The sequence below is a fragment of the Peromyscus maniculatus genome, chromosome 12, assembly GCF_049852395.1.
Source record: "Peromyscus maniculatus bairdii isolate BWxNUB_F1_BW_parent chromosome 12, HU_Pman_BW_mat_3.1, whole genome shotgun sequence".
NCBI classification, from domain to species: Eukaryota; Metazoa; Chordata; class Mammalia; order Rodentia; family Cricetidae; genus Peromyscus; species Peromyscus maniculatus.
This window is the reverse complement of record NC_134863.1, coordinates 12,518,126-12,541,569: the sequence shown is the minus strand read 5'-3', so window position 1 is coordinate 12,541,569 and position 23,444 is coordinate 12,518,126. Positions and strand designations below refer to the sequence as shown.

At 47.6% G+C, this 23,444-nt stretch overlaps 1 protein-coding gene across 3 annotated transcripts in view; it reads left to right on the top strand.

Moving 5' to 3' along the window:
* The window catches only part of LOC143268222 (insulin-like growth factor 2 mRNA-binding protein 2), a 78,840-nt gene that overhangs the window by 44,180 nt on the left and 11,216 nt on the right, over nucleotides 1-23,444 (top strand). For 2 of the 3 annotated variants that reach the window (XM_076549363.1, XM_076549364.1), the window contains exons 3-10: nucleotides 608-659; nucleotides 4,436-4,499; nucleotides 6,548-6,820; nucleotides 8,460-8,594; nucleotides 12,003-12,125; nucleotides 13,200-13,335; nucleotides 21,655-21,723; nucleotides 23,229-23,345. In XM_076549363.1, the coding sequence (XP_076405478.1) occupies nucleotides 608-659; nucleotides 4,436-4,499; nucleotides 6,548-6,820; nucleotides 8,460-8,594; nucleotides 12,003-12,125; nucleotides 13,200-13,335; nucleotides 21,655-21,723; nucleotides 23,229-23,345 (969 nt within the window). Of the gene's footprint in view, nucleotides 1-607; nucleotides 660-4,435; nucleotides 4,500-6,547; nucleotides 6,821-8,459; nucleotides 8,595-12,002; nucleotides 12,126-13,199; nucleotides 13,336-15,651; nucleotides 15,781-21,654; nucleotides 21,724-23,228; nucleotides 23,346-23,444 lie in introns of all 3 variants that reach the window. The other variant, XM_076549362.1, reaches the window with a different exon arrangement.

Here is a 23,444-nt window from a genome sequence, read left to right as displayed (position 1 = left end):
AACCTGCCTCAGAACAAAACAAAACAAAGCAAAAGAACAAATTTTTAAAAAGATTTATTATTTTTATGTGTGTGTGTGTGTGTGTGTGTGTGTCTGTGTGGGTCTTTGTACACCACATGTGTTCAGTAACACACGAGGCCAGAAGAAGTCATTTGATCCCCCAGAACTGGAGTTACAGGTGGTTATAAGTTGCCATGTGGGTGCTGGGATCTCTCCATCCTCAAGAACAGTTTTTTACTATGGAAAAGTCTACACAGTCTATTACTTGAATAAATAAGGAGGCCAAAGGAAGAATTGTTAAATCCCCTAAAGAAAAATGAGCTCTGTCTTCTAGTCTGCTTTTCATTTCAATAGCATGGTTTTGAGTCATCAGATGAGTATAACTGTTCAGTTACCAGACTCCAAAATTGTGTGGTGTCATCTTATTGAATAGGCTGTTGGGAAGCAATCAGCAAAAAGTCCTGAATTCTTAGATGTGTAGAGTTCTTATGGAAGACCTGAAATGCCAACTTATTTACACTATTCCTATGTCTCTGTTTTAATGTGTTTCACTTGCGGAGGCAAATCAGTGTCTTTTTTATGATCTTTTCTTGCTGTTCCTTTACAGGTATTGGATGGACTGTTGGCTGAGTGTGGGACAGTGGAGAATGTGGAACAAGGTAATGAGCGAGGAGGTTAAACACACGAGGAGGTTAGCTCACTGAATGTTGGAGAGGGCATCATATTTCTTACAGGTTGGGGTCATCAGGGAGAAGTAGTAAGTCCCAACGCTTTTGACATGTTCTTCCGCTAGTGTCTGTTTGTACAGCTGCCTGTCAGAGGCATCTGTCATCTCTATATATCTATATAGTTCAGTTCAAGGAATATTCTTTTTTTTTTTTTTTTTTTTTTTTTTTTTTTTTTGGTTTTTCGAGACAGGGTTTCTCTGTGTAGCTTTGCGCCTTTCCTGGAGCTCACTTGGTAGCCCAGGCTGGCCTCGAACTCACAGAGATCCGCCTGGCTCTGCCTCCCGAGTGCTGGGATTAAAGGCGTGCGCCACCAACGCCCGGCTTTTTTTTTTGATTTTTTGAGACAGGGTTTCTCTGTGTAGCTTTGCACCTTTCCTGGAACTCACTTGGTAGCCCAGGCTGGCCTCGAACTCACAGAGATCCACCTGCCTCTGCCTCCTGAGTGCTAGGATTAAAGGCGTGAGCCACCACCGCCCAGCAAGGAATATTCTTTCAGGGTGTCTTTGTGTAGCCCTGGTTGACCTGGCACTCAATATATATATATATACCAGGCTGGCTTTAAACTCATATAGAGGCCTGCCTGCCTCTGCCTCCGAGTGCTGGGATTGGAGGTGTGGCCACCTCACCCAGCATTCAGGCACCTGCATGCATAAGCTCTGGATAAACATAGTTCGGATGGGACAAGCTTAATTCATCTGAGAATAGTTAACACTGCTGTTACTTAACTAACTCCAGCTCACTAGGAGGTGAGGACACAACCTAACATCTGTTTACTATGAGGTAGATTTTCCCTGCCAGGAGTCTTGAGACACTTATGAAAATGTAGGTTCCTAGGGTTCACCACAAACATGCAGAGACTCAGGGTGTGTTGCTGGATTTTAACGGCTCCCTTGCAGGGAGGGATCGAGAAGGCACAGCATCAATGACACAGACACTGGGAGTCAGTTGAAGGCAAACAGCAAACTCATTTATTCAATAACGGGGAAGGCCTTATATACCCTCCTCCCAGCACCCACGCTGTGTCCCAACCTGGTGGCATTGTGTGGTCATCCCTCACTGGCTGGTCATGATCAGGACCTCTGACAGCGTCTGTTGCTAGGCCCTCAGGCAGACTCCAGGTCGGCTCATAAGGAAGTACGTTATGTCCCATGCCTTGGCAACTGGTTTGAGTCCATTTCCTCGACCATTCCTACTACAGGGGTGGAGGGAATGGCTTATGGTTGAATCAAGAATCTCTGAGTGGTTTTGTGTGCACTCAGATCTGAGGCCCACCATCACAGGAACAGCACTGCATATGCCCAGGAAATATTCCTTCTCTCATGCTACTCATTTTTATTGGCTAAGGACCAAAGCACTGATTTTTAAGGGGAACCAAAAGGACACCTGAAGCTGATGTCCTGTATAGCTCTGTAGGAGTCTTGGAAAGGTGGATCACAGGACACTGACAATGAAGACGCCAAAGTATGGTAAAGGTGGCGTTTACATTGGCCCTGATCGCCCCCTGCCTGTGAACCCGTGGACAGTCGCTCAGCCTCACCAACTGAACCGCACCGATTCCGTCTCCACTTACGTAAAATAAGTGTGATTTCTACCCTTCCTATAGCGTCGAATGGTCACATCACTCAGGGGAAACCTGTTGATGTATTTTGTAGACAAGTGTAAAGGATCACAAAGTCCTTAGGGAAAGATCATATAGAATCCGATTTCTTACAGATGGTCCAGTCTGTCAGTGTACTAAGCATACTCATTTTGAAACAGCAATTACGTGGGTATGCTCCCCTCCACGATTATTAAGAACATTTCTCTGTTTCTCATAACTGCTTGCCCATGCTCAGAGTTGAAAGAAAAGCACTCGGAAGGAAAAATGCTTTCTATGAACTCTGTTCTCAGTTTTCACTTCCTTGTCGTTGAAAGGAAGACATTCTAGTAGTAGCAGGTGGGAACTTGGAAAAAAAAAAGTTGTAAAAACAAAGTGCTGGTCTGGGTGTGGTGGCCCATACCTGGAATCCCAGATTTGGAGAGAGGGAGACAGATTAGCAGCTGTAACCATGAAATCGATTCAGGATGGTGCTACCTGAGAAGATGTTCAAGGGCCCTGGGGCAGCAGGCTGCCCTTCGGCACCTGAGCACTGGAGACTGCCCAACTTCCAGCACCTTGAGGCACAGAGCAAGCCACCGAGCTGCTCATTTGTCGTGTTTCTTGGGTGATTTTGATCCAGTAGAGCCTGTCAGTAAAGTCTTAGGAACATGGCTTTCATGAGCAATGAAGTAAATTATTTAAATGGAGCTCAGCTTCCTCTAGAATTAAGGACAACGTGACTTGCAGAAGACATATCTTTGAAGGGCAGAGACTATTAGTGAAAAGCGAGAGCAAAATCGCAGGATCCGGGATTCCTAGAGGATGCCTTTTCTGGGAGTCTGCATCTGCAGCCTTCTCTGTCGGTCTAGAAAGCTGCAGACTGGAAGCCTCTGACTTAGCACTGACACTGAGTGAGGACGGTGATATACCCCCGCTTGCTCTGTGGGCATCTGTGAGTAAGAACCATTAGGAGCAGCCTGAGTGCACCAGGGCAGAGGCCAGGGCCGGGATCGGTGCTGATGATGTGTCAATCATTGTGCTGATAGCTACTGCTGACTGTGCACCTCCTTCCTACTGGTCCCCCAGCATCTCCCCCATCAAGTCTGAAGCTGCTTTGAAATTACTGGGCAAAATATGGTTTTATCTTAGAGTCTTTAATGTTTGGGGGATGCCAGATTCCTTTGAGAATCTCAGAGTCACATTTCTTTACATTTTAATAATGTTACAACGGGGATGGTCCTAGAACCCCTGAAGTTTAAGAAGGAGTATTGCTACTTTGAAAGGGAGCTTTATTGTGACTTTCCAGAATTTTTTTTTTTTTACTGCTGTTGACTTGAAATTCCACAACGTCTTGTTTTGAATAGAGGATCCAATTTAGTCATTCTTGGTTTTTGTGTAAACATTTATGTTTTCTGGGTTAAAGCAAGCTTCATCAATCATGCCCTTTGAATGAATTGTGTGTGTGTGTGTGTGTGTGTGTGTGTCTGTGTCTGTGTCTGTCTGTCTCTCTGTCTACATGTCTGTGTCTGTTTAGAGATAGGGACTTGCTGTATAACCCAGGCTTCCTGTCCTGCCTCAGTCTCCTGTTGTTATCATAGATGAATGGGTTGATGGATGGATGGATGGAAACACACACACACACACACACACACACACACACACACACACACACTGCATGCCACAGATATATATGGTTGACTTTCCTTACTATTATTGTATGTTTATAAAGTAAGTAAAATTCCGGCTGGAGAGATGGCTCAGTGGTTAAGGGCACTGGTTGTCCTGCCAGATGGTCCTGATTCAATTCCCAGCAACCACGTGGTGGCTCACAACCATCCGCAATGAGATCTGGTGCCCTCTTCTGGCCTGCAGGCGTACATGCAGGCAGAACACTGTATACTTAATAAATAAATAAATCTTTAAAAAAAATAAGGGAAATTCAGGGCACCGTTTTATAGGTGCAACTGATTACAGAGTGTGGTATACATTTGATTTACAGATTCTATAATGATAGTAAACAGAGGTGCACATGACTCTGGTTAAGGGTTTCCCCCTGAAGTTAGCCTTCCCCGGGCTGGAGGGGGATAGCTCTTTTTAAATGATGATGCGATTTTCATTTCTCCCCCAGTCAATACAGATACAGAAACCGCTGTTGTCAACGTCACCTATGCGACCAGAGAGGAAGCAAAGATGTAAGTGGGTCTGGGTTTGCCTCCTTGAACGTGTATTCGGGCTTGTCTCTGGTTTCCTTTGAGTCCTGCTCCTGGAAACCCTTCCTGAGAAGACAGGTGCCAGCCAGTCCACATCCTCTTGGGCATGCCAGGACAACTCCAGGGTATCCATGTCTGTGCAACCCCAGGGAGCTCGTCCCAGGCTGTTGGGTGATCATCCAGGGGACTCCGTGTTGAACAGTGTTGAACTTGGCATCAGCAGGAAGGGAAGGATACCAGCGGTTATGATACCGCACCCATGGGCTCACTTTGACGAGCTTCCTGGGGCCTCTTTACCTGGAGCCTCTTTACCTGGAGCATGCTCGTTCTCCACAAGGAGTGTGCACAGCCTTCTGTCCACACTCACTGAATGGAGACTAAAGCAGTAGTTTTTAATGTGTACGATATTTTAAAAAGGATTCACCTCAGCGACAACAGCAGGCTTAATTGTCTGGGAATATTCCACCCATGTGCCGGACTTGGACTCTCTACTCTTATTCCGTTCATTACTCTGTTGCTTCAATAATGATTAGAGTTTACTTCTAAAAGTTTTTTAAACAATAACAAAAAACAAGATTTTTTTTTTTAAATCTTTTGGGCTTGAGGTGGGGGGATTATAGCCATGTCCTGCCATGCCTAGCTAAGAAGTTTCTGTTGGTAGGAGGTCCTTGAAGTGCCTCATAGGCCGGTGAACTTAGAAGTATAACGGGTAGTCGTACTTCCTGGCTGTGTGTAGCCCAGGCTATACCCATTCCAAGGTAATTACCTCATTGCTGTTGCAGTTCTCAGCACGTGTGGAGACATAGTGTACCCATTTTCCTACCGACAGGCTCAGGAAGGTAAATAATTGGTCATTGCTAAACGTACGGGCTCATCTGCTGTGAAGCTTGGCCAGGCCATGCCACCTCTGCCCATCCTAGCCATAGCCCAGTGCCACGTGGCTGGATCTACACGTTACCCGCTTGCCTTCATTGAATTCAGAAGGTTCTGTTTTGGAATGAATTCGCAAACCCTCAGTGTTACCCAGTAGGATGGCTGCAGAAACATGTAAGGCATTCTCCCACTTCATGTACAGTTTTGGAAACACAGAGGTAGATCTTGTTGTTTATAATGGTTATTTGTAGATAATCTGTAACCTTGAGGACTGAGGGCAGACACACCCTATCTGCTAGAGAATAGTGAATACTGAGACGTTACCAGCCGGACACTGGGCAGTCTGGTCTCTAGGCGTTTGCCCCTGAGGAAGAGCTGTAACTTCAGAGGTACCCAGGGTAATGTGATTTTTCAAGAGACTGGGCCTAATGTCCAAGCTTAGGGAGGCTCAGTAGCAAAGGTTACAGCGAACCGGGAGAAGGCTGACCTCGTTTACAGTTGTGTCCAGAGGAGAAGGCTGACCTCGTTTACAGTTGTGTCCAGTGGAGAAGGCTGACCTCGTTTACAGTTGTGTCCAGTGGAGAAGGCTGACCTCGTTTACAGTTGTGTCCAGTGGAGTGGGCAATGGATTCTATAAAAATATTTGATGATGGAAAATGTTTAGCATGTTAACTGAGTTTTAAGGACCAGAAATAGAATATCCATTTTTAATACGTTTTAGTAAACAATGCATAATAAGGACAAGGAACTATCCATTCTATAGCTTCCCTCATTTGTGTTTATGGGTTTCTGAATTTCTCGAATGTATTTAAATTTGTGATATGATTAAGATAATCATGAAGACGTGTTACAGTTAGAAAGCAATTCTCTTGGACCCCTACTTAGAGTTTTTGGTGAGAGGAGTTTAGTCTCGGGGGGGGGGGTGAGGTTGGGGATGGGGATGCAAACCGCAGAATTGTGCCTTAGTCACCTAGACCTAGATGCGGAAAGATCGTCCCCTGAGACTCCAGGGGTGAGACGGGATTTGTCTCTGCATCCTTGGTGCTTGGCACAGGCACCACATAAGTGGCTAGTGAGCAAAGTGAGTCAGCCCCTCCTCCAGACACCCAGGCTTTCCTGTACTCTCCGCTAAGCCTTCCTACCCCGCTGTGTTTCAGAGCCATTGAGAAGCTGAGTGGGCATCAGTTTGAGAACTACTCCTTCAAGATTTCCTACATCCCCGATGAAGAGGTGAGCTCTCCTCCGCCCCCTCAGCGAGTCCAGCGTGGGGACCACTCCTCCCGGGAACAAGGCCACAGCCCCGGGAGCTCTTCTCAGGCCAGACAGATTGATTTCCCGCTGCGGATCCTGGTCCCCACCCAGTTTGTTGGTGCCATCATCGGAAAGGAGGGCTTGACCATCAAGAACATCACTAAACAGACCCAGTCCCGGTACGTGCCGCCAGGGCTTCCTTTGCTTCCTTCTGAGGGGTCGCCTGCATCCTGTCTCCGCCATGCTCGGAGCACTTGTTGCTATAGTGGAAGGCTTTGTCATATGGAGCAGCTCTTCTCCCGATAGACTGGCTAGACTCACCTCTGGTGGGGGCTGTGGTGAGTGGTCATGCTGATGACGTAATCATCATTCCCTGAAAGGCTGAGTCCATGAAGAGAAGACTGAGGACCTCCAGGAAGGATGGTCCCTTTCACTGGCGTTCTGTGAGCAGGTCTGGTTCCACAGTGGCTGAGAGGAGCCCTGGTCATAGGATGCTCTGGTGTGAGCTCTTACCTTCTACTGAGTCAGCCTTGGGTTAGCCATTCTTTAGACCATCTAGGTTGTTTTCTGTAGAAGCTGTGGGTCACTGCTACATCGAACAAGCAAGTATCTGGCTTTGTGTCTGGCTTTCTGTGTAAGAAGGCTGAACTGGAGGTAGCAGCCAGTGGGCAAAATGATTTGTACAATTGTTGATTTTTATGTGACCGTTAAGACCACAGCACACTGTAATGAAGACGTAAGACTTGAAAACAGTGACGTGTGTTCAGGTTTTTATGAACTAGTTCATCTCTTTGAGTATCAGTTGCTTCTGTGAAAAAGGAAGCCACTGTGTTTTACCAGGATCGTTGTGAGAAAGCACACAATTGGGCAGATCAAATGAACTGACGTTGCAAAGCACCAGATTGCTAGCAAATACTCTTACCTGAGCTGGTGTGTCTTACTCCAGTCCTGAGTGAATGTCCTGTAACCTGCAGAGGACACCCCCCACCCCACCCCACCCCCCACCCCGCCCCCAGACACTGATGGTTAAGACCCAGCGTGCATATTCCCTGGAGGGAAATGCTGAAGTAAGAAGTTGTAGTCTAGCTGGGTGTGGTGGCGCACGCCTTTTATCTCAGCATTATAAAGTAATTTTTATGTCTCTGTTCTGATTGCAAAAATTGTGTAAGGTGGCTTACGTTTCAGCGAAGCGACATTAGTTCTCGAAGTGTGGGTCCCAGTTTGAGAAAGAGGTTGAAGACTGGGTTCTTTCTAACAGTGAAGTGGAAGGGGCTGCCATCAGTTACGAGACTCTGAAAGTGGACAGAGCCTGGAGGAAGGCAGACTGCCAACAGAAAGGAAACCAGAACCTTAGGAAGGCAGAGAGGCAGACCTTTGTCCCTCTGTCTCTCTGTCCCTCTGCCCACGCTCCGATACACAAAGCTTGCTCGAGTTTGGTGTTGGAATTCGGATTCATGTATGGCAGAGGTCAGCACTGCTCTGTTGGGCTGCTCCCTTCTCATGTTGCTCTTCACTTCTCTAGACATTTGAAGGCTGCACAAAATACTTCATTAGCCAAGCTGGCTTTAGTAGCAGGTTGTCTGGGTGCCTTGGTCCTGCACCACTCCTGTCAGAACGGCCCCCTTCTGACCGGAGCTGCGGGGGGCTTACATTTGGTCCAAGCCCCCTTGCATACCGGCCCCTCGGAGAGCAGCCTGAGCTGCAAGTGTGCTGATGGCATTTCCGCTCTCCTCACTGTGTTGGCCGGGGCTGTGCTTTCTTGCGTCCAAGGCCCTGTTGGGCATTGCTTTGCTATGGCTCCTGATTCTTTCCCTATAGGGTAGACATCCACAGAAAGGAGAACTCTGGGGCTGCAGAGAAGCCTGTCACCATCCATGCCACCCCAGAAGGGACATCTGAAGCGTGCCGCATGATTCTTGAAATTATGCAGAAAGAGGCTGATGAGACCAAACTGTAAGTTCGTGCAGTGCTGTAAGATTAAGAAGTATGTTAAAAAGCTCCGCCAGAACACAGCACACAGAATCACCTGTCTAGGATGGATGGGGGCTCACAGAGGCCAGGGAGCCTGTAGGGTCTGACCCAGGTCCTCTGCGTGTGTGTTATGACTAAGTAGCTTGGTGTTTTTGTAGGATTCCTAACAGTGGGAGTGGGGGCAGTCCCTGACTCTTCTGCCTACTTATGGACTCTCTTCCTCCTCCTGGGTGCCTTGTCCAGCTGTGATAGTATATGCATGGTTTTATAGTAGCATATTATGCTGTGCTTGGTTGGTGTCCCTGGGAGGCCTGCTCTTTTCTGAGGGAAGATGGGGGTGGGTGGTGGGTGGGGTGGGGGGGGTGGGGAATCTGGAGGAGAGGGGGAAGAGGGGGAGGGAGAAGAAATGGTGGTTGGGATGTAATATGTGAGAGAAGAATGAAAAAAAATGTTAAAAAGCTCTTAAGTGTGTTATTCAATAAAGGTAGAGAGGATCATGTTTGTATTACTCAGGGTTCTCTAGAGGAACAGAACTGATAGAATGAATTTACATATGTATATATACATATATTCATACACATGAACATTATATATAAATAGAATGTGTATGTAATGTATACACTACATACAACTAGAATATGTATGTTATATATATACACATACAAGACCTCCACATATATGAATTTATGTTCATATAAATGTATATGTTCATATATGTATATATGTGTCTGTGTATATATTTGTGTGTGTGTGTGTGTGTGTGTGTGTGTAGAGAGAGAGAGATGGGGAGAAAGGGAATTTATGAGAGTGGCCTACAGGCTGTGACCTATGTGGTCTAGCTAGTCCAGCAGTGGCTGTCCACTAATAAGAAATCCAAGAGTCCAGCACTTGTTTGGCCCATGAGGCTGCATGTCTCAGATGGTCTTCAGTAGATGGGATCCCAAAGAGGTACACTCTGATGCCAGTGAAGGAGTGGACTGGCCAGCAAAAGCAGGAGCTTCCTTCTTCCAGTCCTTTCTACAGGCTGCTGGCAGAAGTTGTGGCCCAGATTAAAGGTGGATTAAAGGGTTAAAGGTGGATCTTCCCACTTCATATAATTAAGAAAAATAGCTGGGTGGTGGTGATGCACACCTTTGACCCCAGCACTCCAGAGGCAGGGCAGGTGTCTCTGAGTTCAAGGCCGTTCTAGTCTACAGAGAGTTCTAGGACAACCAGGGCCACACTGAGAAACTCTGTTTCAAAAAAAAAAAGAAAAAGAAAAAGAAAAGTCCTTCACAAGTGTACCCAGCAGCTTAGGTTTTACTTAAATTTATCTGTAGTTTTAAAAAAGACTGTCAGTCTTCAAAATCTGTGGGCAGTGGTGGCAGCTTTATAGAGAAACGTTGAATATCAAACTCATTTGGCAAATAATAGCAGATGTGATGTGCGGAACCAAGACTAAAGTGTTCTAAAAAGATCAACGTTACAGATCTGTTCTCCCATCTCACCTGACAGTTATCAGGTATTTACTTTACTTGCAACTGTTTGAAGCCCCCTAAATGTCATGGCTTTAATTTGAGGGAACCCTTCTTTGATCTAAATTATTGAGGCTTTTACAAATAACACCCCCCTTGGTTCTTTTGATTAGTTTTACGCCACTTATAAAATGGCCACAAGATGGGTGTGCAGATGGGGATTTTAAGATGTCGGACAGAACCACGATAGAGTTTGAATGTCTGAGTTTTTCTGAGCAGCTGCCCTGGGCCGAGCACTGAGCTTCGTGTAGAAGCTACAGCTATGAGCAGGAGTAATCATGGCGGTGAGAAATCAGCCTGCACACGAGACTCATCCAAGACTCGGGGACGCAGGGAGTGACTCGAGGGTCCCGGGAGGACAGGACCAGAGGGGGCGAGGACAAGGCACATGATACACAATAAGACACTAAGCTTCCTTTAATTTGCCAAGTGTGCTGGATGTGGCTGTATGCACTGGGGATGCGCAGAGAGCAAGGCAGACAGGCTCCTCTGCCCTCTGAGGGGTGCATCCTGGGACAGCCTCTACCATATTGTTGATTTGGGTGCCTTGCAATGATGTGCCTCTCAGACACTTCCGCTCTCAATTAGTAGAAAATACAAGTGGCGTAAGTAGTGAGAAACGTATTGTCAAATAACACAGAGCCCTAAGTTAGAAAAGCTCCGAGGTCGCTGGAACCTTGGACTCAATGATCTGGGATGTTTGCTTTGCTTTCCTTACAGTATCTCAGACCTTGTATCACCACAGGAAGATATCCCAAACTTGAAAGGAAGGCTGTCACGTTGTGTGCCTTTTTAAATGTTTGGAAGAATTGTGGTAAAATACACATAACAATGTATTCATTCACACTGTTATAAAATACATGTCCAGAATTTTCTCAGGTTACAAACCTGAACCTCCCTTGGCCCATTCAACAGCTTCTGACTTTCTAGTCTCGTCTCGCTGTTCTCACCAATTGGGTTACTTAGACCAATGGTTCTCAACCTGTCGGTCACAGCCTCCTGGGGTCAAACACCCGTTTCACAGTCACATGTCAGGTGTCCTCTATAACCAGATATTCATGACAATAGCAAAATTAGTTATAGGGTAGCAACAAAAATAATTTTATGGGGGGCTAGAGAGATGGCTCAGCGGTTAAGAGCACTGACTGCTCTTCCAGAGGTCATGAGTTCAATTCCCAGCAACCACATGGCAGCTCACAACCGTCTGTAATGAGGTCTGATGCCCTCTTCTGTAATGCAGGCAAAACACTCATACAACTACACAGAGAAACCCTGTCTCGAAAAACCAAAAAAAAAAAAAAAAAAAAAAAAAAAGAATATAATGGTGGTTGGGGGTCACCACAACATGAGGAACTGCATTAAAGGTCCGCAGCATTAGGAAGGTTGAGAACCGCTGCCTTTAATACTTGCTATGAGTGGGTCACATGGATCTGTCTTCCTGTGACTGGTTTATCTCAGCCCTCAAGTTCTTCCACACTGTAGCACATAAAATGTCCACCCCCCAATCTGGATTATACTGCTGTGCCTTGACTGCTTCTTGATGATATTGCTGTGAATGTCGGTTTGCAAATAGTCATGGTTTTGATTCCTTTTTGATACATACCCAGAAGTGGGATTGCTAGATTCTATGGGATTCTATTTTTTAGTGTAGTTCCCACTGGCCTGCATCTGGACGCACTCACTGCCACCTGGCTACTAGTGAGTAGAAACTGGAAGTAGAGTTACCACTGTGTGGCTCATTTCAGTCAGGATTTATTAGCTAAGAGTGGGAAAGAACCTTAAAAAATGGGTTTCCATTTGTAAGAAGTGAAGATAACGACGCCCAGAGACAACGCAGCGTCTGTTCTAAGTGGTGAATCTACTTTCTCTTTTTTAGAGCTGAGGAGGTGCCTCTGAAAATCTTGGCCCACAATGGCTTGGTTGGAAGACTGATTGGCAAAGAAGGCAGAAATTTGAAGAAAATTGAACATGACACAGGGACCAAGATCACCATCTCATCGTAAGCTCCCCCTTCAGACTACTTATGTTCAGGAGCGACTGATTGAGTCTTCCTAGCCTCTACTTTTCTCCAGAGTGGAAATGCTCAGCCGTGCCATACTCTGAGCAGCAGGAAGCAGGTCCATAGGGTTGGCTCTATAGCCCACCAGAGCACTGACCAGCAAGAGGGGGGCCCTGGGCTCCATCCCCAGCACCATGAAATTGTTAAGATAAAAAAAAAATCCGGTCAGTTCTGCGGCACAAGCTTGTAATCCAGGCTCTTGGGAGAAGAGGCAGCTGAAGCAAAAGTCCAAGGCTGGCCTTGGCCGCACAGTGAACTCAAGGAGAGCTTTAGTGAGACCTTTCTCAAAATACAAAGTAAGACTTGGGGCTAGGGACATAGCTCAGAGGTAGAAGGCTTTCCTGTAGTCAGAATTTTCTGTCCCACCAGCCAGCTCCCAAATAACCTCACAGAAACTTATTAATTATGAAAGCTTGACCGATAGCTTAGGCTTGTTTCTAACTAGTTTTTATAACTTAAATTAACCCATATCTTTTTTAAAAAAAAAAAATTATTTATTAAGTATACAGTGTTCTGTCTGCATGTGTAACTCAGGCCAGAAGAGGGCACCACATCTCATAACAGATGGCTGTGAGCCACCATGTGGTTGCTGGGAATTGAACTCAGGACCTCTGGAAGAACAGCCAGTGCTCTTAACTTCGGAGCCATTTCTCCAGTCCTAACCCATATCTTTTAATCTATGTTTTTTTACTTTTTCTACTTCTTCTCTGTCTGGCTGGTGACTCCTCTCTTCTTCCCAGCATCCTATGTGCCTGAAAATATTGCCTAACTATTGGCCATTCAGCTTTTTAGTAAACAAATCAGAATAACATATCTTCACAGTGTACAAAAAGATTATTCCACAACATTTTCTAGCATTCGTGAAGCCAAGGTTCATAGTACTAATCACTAGTAAGACTTGCGACTAGATAGCAGGATTCTATGCTACAGTGTTAGGAAAAAAAAATCAAGTCTTTACCAGGATGTGTTTGTGGTCTGGAATTTTATTCTTCCCATCTTTTCCTCATTGGCCAGCTTGCAGGATTTGAGCATCTATAACCCTGAGAGAACCATCACGGTGAAGGGCGCCATTGATGCATGCGCCAATGCTGAGATAGAGATCATGAAGAAGCTGCGAGAGGCCTTCGAAAACGATATGCTGGCCGTTAATGTAAGTGCCCAGCCCTTCCTTCGCTTGGCTTTCCGACAGCTAAGGCAGGACCCGAGCTCTGTAAGGATAGCTGTCCTTCAGCTGAGGAGGAGGTGCCTTAGGGCAGATGGGAAGAGCGTCCGACTTCCTAGGATTAAAGATGTCTTTAATCTGGTAAACACAGATGAGCATGAGCCAGTAAAATCTTACCTTCCAGACCGCAAAGTGGGGTGATGCTCATGATCACATATATTGGAACAGGAAGGTTTCAAAGCTGGGCTACACACACACACACACAAACACACACACACACACACACACACAGTAATGTGGGTCAACAGGGCTGGATGCTGTGATATGAGAATAAAAATTACGGGTCCAGGAAAGTGGGTTCCCCTGTTTTCTAAACTTTGTGTAATATTGTGTCCTCTCTTTCTTTAAAATCCCAAGTATATACTTTAGCCAGGCCTGGTGACACACACCTTTAATCTCAGAACTGGAGAGACAGAGGCAGGTAGATGTCTGTAAGTTCGAGGCCAGCGTGGTCTACATAATGAGTTCTAAGCCAGCTGGGGGTGCATAGTGAAACCCTATCTCCTTTATATATTTAAAAGACTGGGCTGGAGGTTTACCTCTGTGGTAATATGTGTGTAGCATAGGTAAGGCCTGGAGTTAATTATTCAGGGTTAAAACAGATGGCGTCATAGGGTAGAGAGACCATGTCTAGTCTGGGCTGTTTGGGGGGAAAGTCTATCTGAAGCAGGCATTTCTGAGTGGCTGGTGGGAGGAAGGCAGGGGCTAACTCCTGATTGGCATCTCTTGCTTGCTGGTTGGCGCTTGTAGTTGGCCTAGTAAATGCTGTCACCCACTTGAGCGCTCTCTAGCACATTCTTCCTGTTCCTTAATTCTCGCCTTATTAATTGTTTAAAATTGTTTCCCCGTCAGCAAAGTCCAGGCTCATCTCAGAAGAGTGAAATCTTTCATTTTTCACTATCATCTTCTGAGACTGGAAAGGGTCCTCTGACCAGCCGTCATGGGCCACAGTTCAGCCCCCACAGTTATCAACCTCACTGACCTCTAGGCTCCATTGGACCCTTCCTCTTCTTCCCATGCCCCACACTCACATCTCACAGAGGAGTAAACACTGACCTGGCGGCGATCTGTGTTGCCGCCCCGCCTCCCTCAGCAACGCTGCACGGTTCTTCCCCGGGTCAGCATCCCATCCCCCACCTCTGGAACCCCCCCCCCCATGACTGCCTACCACACAGTAATTGTGGGCCAGGATGGGCAGAGGCAGAGCATCCTGAGTGAGCAGCGTGGTGGCATTTTCTTCTGGCCGTCTCATTCTCCTGGGGACTCTGTCTTTGCTAAACATCTCTGTCCGTGAACACCTGGATGTGCTCAGAAGGGGTGTAGGTGCCCTACACATCACCATTTCAGCACATGTCCCTTAGACACCTGTGCCAAGTCCATGCTCTCTCTGTGAGAGAAATCACACAATCACCAGCTCTTAACATACAGCGTGAGGTGATGGTGAAGGATCCAGGCTTGCTGTTCTCCATTTTTACAAAAAGGGACATTTTTCTAGAGTGACTTGACCCACAGAGAAGGATTGAGGCAGGCTGGGCACAGGCCAGCACAGGGACTGCATTTCTCTGCCTCCAGCCCTGGTGAGGATGCTAGGTAGAAATGTGAAATAAGGAAGGAGATCTTGAAGGTTCTGACCCGTCCTTGGGTGGTTAGAAAACACTGGTGTTTGTTCTCATCCAGCAAATGTTAATATGGAGTACTGTGTGTCAGATATTGAATACAGCTCTAAATAACATGGCCACTGACCCCGGGAAGTGAGGCAGAAGTGAGCCACTGAGCCCGTGATTCTGTCTTGTATCTTTGAGGGAATAGGAGTGTTAGGAGAGCCTAGAAAAGGCCATGTCAACTGGGAGGGGGTCGGGGAGACACCTGGACAGGGGAGCAGGAAGGACCAATGATAGGGCACCGGAGTCCAGAGGTGAAAGGGCGCAGGGTGTGGAGGGAGCAGGAATGGTGGGTAGCAGCCGGGGCTCAGCAGGAAAGCAGCTGGTGAAGGCGTGGCTGACCACAGTCAGATGCGTAGCTACACCCAAGGGGGACGGGGAAGCTTTGAGGGAATGTCAGAGTTAGGTTGAGAGGGTGAGGTTTGTTGTCCACGCCCAGTACAAGGTGAGGAAGTCCAGGTACCGGGGCGGGACAGACAGGGAAACACTGGTGCTGTGCAGACAGGAGGTGGGGAGTGGCCACGGCCGGCCTGGCCTCTCTGGGCTTCTCTCCCTCATCTTTTTTCTTCGTTTCTGTCCCCAGCAACAAGCCAATCTAATCCCAGGGTTGAACCTCAGTGCACTTGGCATCTTTTCAACAGGACTGTCCGTGCTTCCTCCACCAGCAGGGCCCCGTGGGGTCCCCCCCAGTGCCCCCTACCACCCCTTCGCTGTAAGTAGCTCGGTGTCCTGAGGCTCCCCCAGGCTGGGCTCCTCCAGGCAGCTCAGCTACTCGGCCATGTTGAGTAAGGGCAAAAGTGGTTATTTGCATTCTGTCTCCGTGGGTGATTATTATTCGAGTGAAAGCTTTTCCAGTGGGAGATTGACACCGATCCAAGCTCTGAACGTGTGCTCTCAAACATGGTAAGTGTCCTGCCACAGAGAACAAGAGCCGCTCGCTTCCCGATGCTTTCACTCGAGGTCCGTTTTATAAAAATAAAAGTTGTTGGTCTGGCAGTGGTGGTGCACACCTTTAATCCCAGCCCTCGGCAGGCAGAGAGGCAGTTCAAGGCCAGCCTGGTCTACAGAGCAAGTTCCGGGACAGCCAGAACTACACAGAGAAACCCCGTGGCTGTTTCAGACAACATTCATGAGTGTCCCTTGTTTAATACAGATGACACCTGGATTATTCTTGAGTAGATACACATTCCCACCTTTGTCCATAATTCAGACATACTTTATTGAAAGGAAGTTTTAAAAGGAAAAGGCCCCAGTGTCTGAGTCTAAACAGCACACTGCCTGATATTTAGTAGGTTATCAGTCAGTGTGGTTTGACTCATAACTCTCAGAAGAAACGTGAATGGTATGTTTCCCGCTTGTTGCCCTCATTCACAATCATCATTCAGGATTAGTACATGACCAAGTGGGGCCTGAAGACACCGGACACCAGACACGGGACAGCTGCCCTCCCCCGCTTTTTCTTCTCTAAACACATGGCTTGTTTTGTGTATAAACTGTCTCAGTGGGGAGAATCAGGTGGGTGAGCCAGTTCTGTTCTGCTCCCTGGTGTAGTGGGCGTGGCTAGTGGCTCCTGGGGAGGGGCCCCCTTGCGTTCACTCAAAACCGGCACGAGCTGGCACCAGGCCCAGCACCTTCCATCCGGCAGAAGCTTTTCTGAGGTGTTGGGAGTCACCGCATACCATCTCTTCGGTTCTGTCCAATTTCCCTTAAAGGAAAGGAAGGAGCCACCACTGGGCTGTGTAATGGAGGGGTCGTGGCAGACACACACGGGGGCGGCGGATGGGGAGTTCACATCCTTTACCTTTGCTGTGAGACGTAATCTCCGAGTAAGTGCCGTTAGAAGCCACCGAAGACGGCTCACTTCCTGGGACGGGCTGAATAAGGAGCCTTAGAGTCTGTCTGAAAGCTAAAGCCCCTGATAACTGGAATTACAGTAGGAAATGATGTATGCAATTTAACCGTCACAGCATTCTCTTAGACCAAATTGGTGCTGGATTTTTAAGCATAAAGATAATGTTTTCTTAATCCTTGAATGGTGGCTCCTGCCTCTAATCGTAGCACCTGAGAGCCTGAGGGGGTAGGATTCCAGAGGTTTCAGGCAGTCTGGGCTACGTAGGTAGACCCTGTCTCAAGAAAATGAAACAAATAAATAAAAACTGAATATGTGATTTTTTTTTTGGGGGGGGGCGCGTGGCCTTTAATGCCATGCTAAGGAAAAAGCCTCTTCATTCAAGACTGTAAAAATGTTTTCCTTACACTAATTTTTAGTTGCTGGTTTTGCTGGGGGTTGTTCATAACTATTTTACAGGGGATTTATCTTGATCTAACTTTATTATTTTTCCAAGTGAAGAGCCAGTTTCCCAAAGTAATTTATTGAGTTATCTGCTGTTTTATCAGTCAACTGGAAATCCAGCTCTGCCTTTGTTTTGCTTGTGATTCTTTGAGACAGGGTCTCAGGTAGCCCAAGCTGGTCTCACTAACTGTGGCTTCGAGCCGCTGATCTCCTGTCCCACCCCACCCCCGCAAGGGTGAATGCACCACCTTGCCCAGTTCCAGCTGTCCCCCAGCCTACCTCATCGAATTCCTGCACCTCATCCCATTCCGTTCAACTGTGTCTACACGGGAGTCACTACACTTTTATACTGTCTGGCGGTTTCAGCAGAAAGCTGGCTTGTGTTTTTGTGGTTTTTTTCCCACAAAGAATGGACTGGAAAGCTGGCGGCTTTTACTATTTGACAAAATGAAAGAAAATATACTGAGTTTTGTTGTTGTTGTTGCTTTTAGATAGGATAAATTCTACTCATGAAACATCTTGATCTGGCAACTTTTGTTTAGAAAAAGATGACTTTTTTTCCATTTCTTTTCAAAGTTTTTGGCCTTTTTGGTTAGTTTGTAATTTCTATGAAGTGTCCATTTCAGTTGTTGGGTTGAGAGTCGGTGGAGGGATGCTTGCCTGTCACATGCAGGGCCCTGGGTTTGCTCTCCAGCGTGAGGGGAGAATCCATTTTGTCTCTATTTTAGAAACAACAACGCCATGAGGCTGTGCATAACAGATTGTTTCCATTTTTTAATATCTGACCTTGTGGTCATTTGCTTCTTGATTCCTAATAGTGTATGTGTATATATATATAAATCTCTCTCCCGCCCATGATGCCTCGTGGCAGATGGCAAGGGGGGCGGCTCTCCCATGCTCACAACTCCGGGGCTGGCTCACCCACGCCCCTGCCAACGGGACTGGTGCGGCCTGAGCTCTTAACCACTCTTCAGTGAGGTCAGGTAGAGCCTCGGGAGAACATTATCAACAAACCTCCCCATGGTCTCATTAATATATCCTCTCGAGTTAACTTAAATACATGAAAGTACAATGAAATCTCATTGGGCATGTATAAAGAATCAGTGTTGGGGGTGGGGTGGGGTGGGGTAGGAGAGGTAGCTCAGTGGTTAAGAGCACTGGCTGCTCTTCCAAAGGACCTAGGTTCAATCCCCAGCACCCTCACGGCAGCTCACAACCGTCTGTAACTCCAGTTCCAGGGGATCTGACACCCTTACACTAATGCACATAAAATAAAATTGAGAGGGGGGGGAGGGCAGCGAGGCCAGTCAACAGACACAGTGATCAAGTTCTGAAAGAAAGCAAGATCCCAGAGAATGCAGGAGACAGCCACAATGAGCAGGAAACCCTTATCACCTGTAGATTTAACAAAAGTCCCTAGCAGGAGACTGGGCCCAATTGGTAAGTACTTGTGAAAGGCAAAGAAGCCCAGGGCCTGGTGCCTGCAGGAGCCAGGTGTGAGGCCCAGGCCTGGGTGCTGGGCACCGCAGGAGCCAGGTGTGTGGAGTCACGTGTCACCAGAGCACAGAGGGGTGAGGCAGCAAAGCAGAGGTTCATCCTCGGCTACACAGGGAGTTTGAGGCTAGCCCGGAATACAGGGAACTGTCACCATCAAATACATAAGCCAGTAGAAAATGGAAAAGTGAAAGTCTGCAACTCTTATTAAGAAAATTAGAGCGAGCCACGCAGTGGTGGCACACGCCTTTAATTCCCACACTTGGGAGGCAGAGGCAGATGAATTTCTGTGAGTTCGAGGCCAGCCTGGTCTACAGAGTGAGTTTCAGGTCAGCCAGGGCTACAAAGAGAAATCCTGTCTTGATAAAACCATTTAAAAAAAAAGAATATGCCCGGCAGTGGTGGCACACACCTTTAATCCCAGCACTCGGGAGGCAGAGCCAGGCGGATCTCTGTGAGTTTGAGGCCAGCCTGGTCTACAGAGTGAGATCCAGAAATAGCGCAGTTACACAGAGAAACCCTGTCTCAAGAAACCAATATATATATATATATCACCAGAGGAAACAATTTATCACTTTCTATTGGATACCGTCACCGCCACCTTAGCAAGGGGAGATGGGAAGAGAAAGGACACAGACACCGACTTCATTGTAGATAAATACTCATTCGTACTTGAAACAGTCCACACTCTTTGGCTCACAGATGTTCTTGAGGTCAGTCCACATCTGGACCAGGTCTACAAGGCATGATCTCAACCCCCTGCCTTCTCCTTATGCCCTTCCAAATGCCTTTGTATTTGCCATGCTAGCCTTCTGTCTAAATTTCAAAGAGGCCAACCTATCCTGGCCTGACCTAGGAACCCCGCTGCTCCACATACTTCTTGCCGAGGGCCATGTGTGATCTTGGGCTTGGAGTCTCCAGGCCCAGCCGGAGGGGCTGCTCGTTCATTCCGTCTTTGTGGTCAATGTCTGAAGACTTCTCTGAAGTTCTTTTCTGCATTTGTCTCCCACATAGACCATAAGTCCTTTGTGTCCCTGTCTCCTAAAATAAGGTCTCCCACATGGGTGCTCAAAAGCTTGTGAGTGAGTGAGTGGATGGTCAAACACAATCTGATATAGGCATTTGAGTCTGTGGGTGGACTCAGAAAGCTTTGAAAAAATGGTCCACTTTGTAAAAGAGCTAGAGATTCACACTCGATTAGGTCCGAGTCTCAGCTAGAAATGACTTCCTGGTTGCTGAGAAAGAATTCTGTCCTTCTAGCAATCCTGTGGCTCTGACTTATGGATAAAAGGAGTCTGTCCTCATCACCCTTTTATAGCTTATTTAAAAATCTCTTCGTTGTCCCAGGATGGTTCTGATTTGGGCCGTGTTCATGTTAGGACCCTGAGGACTTGGAATACAAGCTGTGCTCTAGATCTGTTCTTGGCCTTGCATTGGTGTTAGAATCACAATTTACAGGAATCACTTTTGCTATGAGAACTGAAGGAATAATGCTTCTGGCCAGAGGCAGGCAGAGGCCCTATCTCCCTTGGTTTAGAGCCTTGAGCGAAAAAGCTACAGGAATCATCTCCCCTGTGCCTACTAGCCGCACCCCAGAACAGGAGCCTGCACAGATAAAGGACCTGGAGTCCCTGTGCTTCCCAGAGAGTTTTCAAAAAGATGCAGCTTCCTCTTGGCCCACCTTCAAAACGCGAGGCTTTCCTGGGATCCCAGTCTGGTGATGCCCTCTTGTGGGCAGAGACATCACTGCAGTCTCTTCAGTTCAACCAGAGCAAGAGCCCTGATGCTGCCCACAGCTGTGGCCCTTCCCTAGAACCTGGGAAGCACTCATCTTTTCTTTCCGAGCTCAAAAGAACAGTTGGTTTTGTTGGTAAGAAATCACAGGTGGATCTTAATCTGGAGCTGAGTCTAGCTGGAGATGCAGACGGTGGAAGACACACACATCACCCTGAAATGTGTTCGGGGCCTCAGCTGTCCTCGGGCTCCAAGCTTCACCCACATGGCCCTCTGTCGGGCAGGGCTGCGTGCCTTGGTGCTCCGCACCTGCCACCGTCTTGCTGGGGGTAACAGTGATAGCACTGTTTACATGACCTTATGTAAAACATAATTAACACAGCTTTGCTCACTTAGTAAGTGTCCTACCCAGAAGACTATGAACTCGGGTATGTTATCACTATGCGGGTTAAGAACTTATAAATAGATGTAGAATATCATTGTCCCTGCTATACTGCAGGTATTCAATTAAAAAGTAGCTACTGCTTCAACTGTGATTTTTTCATAGCCAGCTCTGCGTCGTGAGTCCACATCTGCCCTCCTGATTCTCCTCTCCACATCTGCACACGATGTCTTTGTCTGTCTGCTCCCTCTCTCTTACTGACACTCTCAGTTTCTCCACACTGAGCTTCTGTTCCTCTGGGAATCTCTGATGCAGCTAACTGCTCCGTCCTCCCAAGATCACATTTGCTTGTTCTGAATAACTCTTGGCTTTTGTCCCCAGGATTCTCTGTGCTTGTAATGCACAACTTGTCGTTCCCCCATGGAACAGGAGCCACGAGCCCTGTCCTCACTGAAAGGCGGGTCTGAGCAGTGGGACTGGGCTGAATGCCTAGAGAGCAAGGCTCATCTTAGAAGCTGCGGCCGGCCCGGGGCCTGATGCAGCCAGGTGACACCTTGTCAAGGGTTCAGGGATTAGAGACACAAAGGCACAAGTTTGTGGATGGGACGGTGGTGTTGGTTACAGAGCACATGCGCCGCCTGGAAACGGACACCTGACTCACTGAACGTCTCATTAATATGCAGACCCACTCCGGATACTTCTCCAGTCTGTACCCTCATCACCATTTCGGCCCATTCCCGCATCATCACTCCGTAAGTGCCCCTCAAACCTGCCCCGGCCACCATCCTTCCTGCTCCACAGCTGCCCCACATGGCCCCGGTGAACAGGCCAGTGACTGGTTACAGTGTGACTGGTCACTGTGGCTCTAGGCTGTCCCAGAAGGATATGGCTCAGAGTGTAAGTACCAAGCCACCCTGCTTCTCACTCAGTGTTGGGGAGCCTCCTCGACTGTGTGGCCTCTTAGATGACCCTGGGAGTGGGAGGTGAAAGGATTGAGTTTGTGGTCAGCCTGGGCTGTGTAGTGAGTTTCCTGCCAGCCTAAGCTACACACAGGGTAAAATCCTTCCTTAAAGAACCAAAGACTTAGAGCTGTGGCTCAGTCATTAAGGGTGCACACTGCTCTTCAGGGGACTGGAGATGCCAGCACCCACATCAGGTGATTCACGGTTACGTGTAACTCCAGGGGATCCAGTGTCTCTAGCTCTTGTAGGCACCTGCACTTACGTACACACACACACACACACACACACACACACACACACACACACACACACACACTTTTTAAAATATATTAAAAACACAAAGAAAACCAGTTAGCAAATATTAATAAGCTAAAGAAAAGTTTCCAGTAGGCAAGGGATGTGGCGCAGTTGGCACAGTACTTGCCATACAAACCTGCAGACCTGGGTTCAAATCCTCAGCACCCACATAAAAGTCAGGTGTGGTGGTGCTCCTAGTGCTGAGGAAGTAGTGATGGGACCCCTGGATCTCACTGGCCAGGTCCCATAAGATTCTCGGTGTCAAAGCTAAGGGAGGGAGTGAGTGAGGAAGACGGCAGCATCAACCTCGGGCCTCCAATGTGTGCGTGTGCCCATGAACGTGTGCATAGGCACACACCACACCACACCTTTTTTTTCCTTGTCGGTGTTCTTTAATCAAAGTCTGACCCTGAAGACACAGCACTCCCACAAGAACCATTGGCAGCCTGACCTAAGAGCCGCTCTTTCCTCGGGGGTTTCCAGGGACAAGTGGCTTGCCCATCCCTGGTACTCGCCATGGGGCCTGGGCACAGAGTGAGCCGCCTTGTGAAATGGTATTTCTAGTTATGGAGGGACTGGACAGCTGTCCCTCTGTCTGTGGGCAGGTGTGTTTGGCTGGCCAGGACAACTTTCAGAAAATGTCTCCTCCCACCGTGGGTTCCAGGGATCAGACCATCAGGCTTGCGTGACAAGCACTTTTTAATCCACTGAGCCCCCACAACCATTCTGGTCTCGGATGAAGGCACAGGAAACATACATATCAAATCTGTGCATGTCAGAGAACCCAGGCTGCCTGTGCCCAGCAAACAGACCCAGAGGGGATTGTAGGCTCATGCAATCCCGCTTGGGTTCATGTAGAGAGCACCAGGTCACACAAAGATCCACCATGCCGTGTTGGCCATCTCCCTGGGTAGTGAGGCCTTCCCATACTCTTACGGTACTTGGCTGGGCTGTGAGGTGCCCAGTGAGCCTGACAGTTCGCACGTGTTCTTTTCTAGTACCCAGAGCAGGAGACTGTGAATCTCTTCATCCCAACCCAGGCTGTGGGTGCTATCATCGGGAAAAAGGGGGTGCACATCAAACAGCTGGCTCGATTTGCTGGTGCCTCTATCAAGGTAAGATCATTGCTGCCAGCTGCCTGTCCCCTTGGTCTCCTCTGGTCAGTGCCAGACAGTTCTTACACCACCTAGAGACAGAATCTGCAGAATGTATTT